This window comes from Carex rostrata, chromosome 20 (assembly GCF_964058835.1).
Source record: "Carex rostrata chromosome 20, lpCarRost1.2, whole genome shotgun sequence".
Taxonomy (NCBI): Eukaryota; Viridiplantae; Streptophyta; class Magnoliopsida; order Poales; family Cyperaceae; genus Carex; species Carex rostrata.
This window is the reverse complement of record NC_135937.1, coordinates 3,791,481-3,793,396: the sequence shown is the minus strand read 5'-3', so window position 1 is coordinate 3,793,396 and position 1,916 is coordinate 3,791,481. Positions and strand designations below refer to the sequence as shown.

The window sequence follows — 1,916 nt, the reverse complement described above, 5'->3', positions numbered from 1 at the left end:
GAATCGTCCATTTTTCAATTCTCCCTTTTCTTCCCTTAGCCTATCTCGTCTCTCGTTTTATTTCCTTTAGCCCATTCGGATATTTATTTTCACAGCCCATATTTCTTTTTTTCTGTTCTTAGACCTGCTCAAAGCCCAACTACTACTCATTTTCTTTTTGTTTCATCTTCGTTCCCCCTGAGTTTTGAAAAATCTGGAGATGTCCAGTTACATTTTTGTTTTTTTTCCTTCTTTCTTCTTCCCTCTTTCTTTTCCTTTATTTGTTTAGAGGTCAACCATCTTCAGATCAAGTTCAATGTTCATGCCATTGTAAGCAATAGGTGCATACATCCAATGTTCATCCGAGCTCAACATCTGCACATGATATACGGACAATTAGACATTATTTGACTCTATATTACATATTTAGAAATAGGTAGGTCAAAACTTCGTAATGAATCTTTATAACTGAATATTTATATAAATGAAAAAATTCTCTTTCTCTTAATTACCTTAATTTGGAGCTGAAGGACTTTGACATACTGGACTGCTTCCTCTAGCATTGTGCTAATGTCCACCTAAAGAAATTGTAAATCATTCTTCTTTAGTTAGCCATATTTCAACATGATAAAATCAGGTTTCATAAAAATTAGTAAGAGCCCAAAATATAGTTTTATCTCCAAACTTACTTTGGTACCATTGGGTACAAGGTTTTGCAAGATTCTCAGCCTCTCATTGATTCTCTCCCTCCTTTTCTGCGTGAAGAAAATAAAAGGTCAAAATAACATCAAATTTTACAGATTAAGTTCGAGATGCCACATCTATAATTAGTGCCATGAGAAATTTAGAATTATGCTATAAAATGGAAAAAAAATCCAAAAGTTTTGACAAGTACCCTTGCATAGAGGCTCTGAGGGTCTGTTGCAGAACCGCGACTGGCACGTGATTTAGCAGCAGGAGACCTTTTTAATCTTAGGCTGGAATTTCCTGAACCATTCGAATCATCGTCAGAATTATAACTAGAACTCATTCCATCTACAGGAGAGCCATTGCTCTCTTCTTCCTCTTTGCTTTGTGCTTCTTTTTGCTTCCCCTTCTTGGCACATCCTTTTACCTTCATTTCAACAATACAAATAAAAGCTTGCTAATTAGTCTAATAATTTATTGTATGTCATATGTGCTAAAATAATAGAAGGGGAGTATCTCTTACCGGAGCCTTCTTTTCGGGACTCCCATTGGGGCTATCTAATTCATCGAACTTTCTCTTTGGTCGTGCTGTCATTTCTGAAAGGCCGACTGACTGCAATAAATTCATACTCAAGTCACATTTTTCCTCTTTGCTCGCATCTTCGTCGGAGTTTGGGTAGAAATTTTCCGTATTTGTTGGGTTGGGGGTCAAATTTAGGTATGTATTTGCATTTTGTTCTTGGACCAAGCTCAAGCCCACATATGGAGGATATGAATTCATGTTTATACCAATGGCATCATTGGAGATATTTTGGTAATAGTTCTCATACTCACTAACAAGGGGTGAAATGAAGCAATCATTGTTAACACCGTTGCTATCGGTTGAATTTGCATGCCCAAAAAGATGTTCAAAATAATTCACATTTGCCGCTTGATCAGCCCAGAAGAAGGATTGCACGTCGAAATTCAATTCTGAGCTGAAAAATTGAGACATCATCTCACATTCATCAGCTTGGTTGGATGCATTGTTAGTGTAACATTTCACAAAATATGTATATAAAATTAATAATTGAGAATGATATACGAAATACTTAAATATGTTTTTAATAAAATAAATTACATTCTAGTGTGAAATATCATTTTTATTAAGCAGAATATGATAATTAAGGTACTTTGTCGAGATAGATGTTGTTAATTTGATATCCTAAAATGTTCGAATATTCGAAAGTCAGACAAATTTATTGATACAA

The 1,916-nt window shown here is 34.8% G+C and overlaps 1 protein-coding gene across 1 annotated transcript; it reads right to left on the bottom strand.

The window, feature by feature from the left end:
• Positions 1 to 245: 245 nt before the first annotated feature.
• Positions 246 to 1,692, bottom strand: LOC144572746 (uncharacterized). The gene is made up of 5 exons (XM_078322421.1): positions 1,190 to 1,692; positions 875 to 1,093; positions 669 to 734; positions 492 to 557; positions 246 to 354 (listed from the first exon to the last, which is right to left on the bottom strand). The coding sequence occupies exons 1-5, from the start codon at positions 1,661 to 1,663 to the stop codon at positions 265 to 267; spliced, it is 915 nt and encodes a 304-aa protein (XP_078178547.1). The 5' UTR covers positions 1,664 to 1,692; the 3' UTR covers positions 246 to 264.
• Positions 1,693 to 1,916: the final 224 nt, after the last annotated feature.

Coding starts and splice junctions, on each gene's coding strand:
- LOC144572746 (XM_078322421.1), bottom strand. CDS start 1,663: ATGATGTCTCAATTTTTCAGCTCAGAATTGAATTTCGACGTGCAATCC. Junction 735..874: donor CTCAGAGCCTCTATGCAAGG/GTACTTGTCAAA, acceptor TTCTTCACGCAG/AAAAGGAGGGAGAGAATCAA. Junction 355..491: donor TCCTTCAGCTCCAAATTAAG/GTAATTAAGAGA, acceptor TATCATGTGCAG/ATGTTGAGCTCGGATGAACA.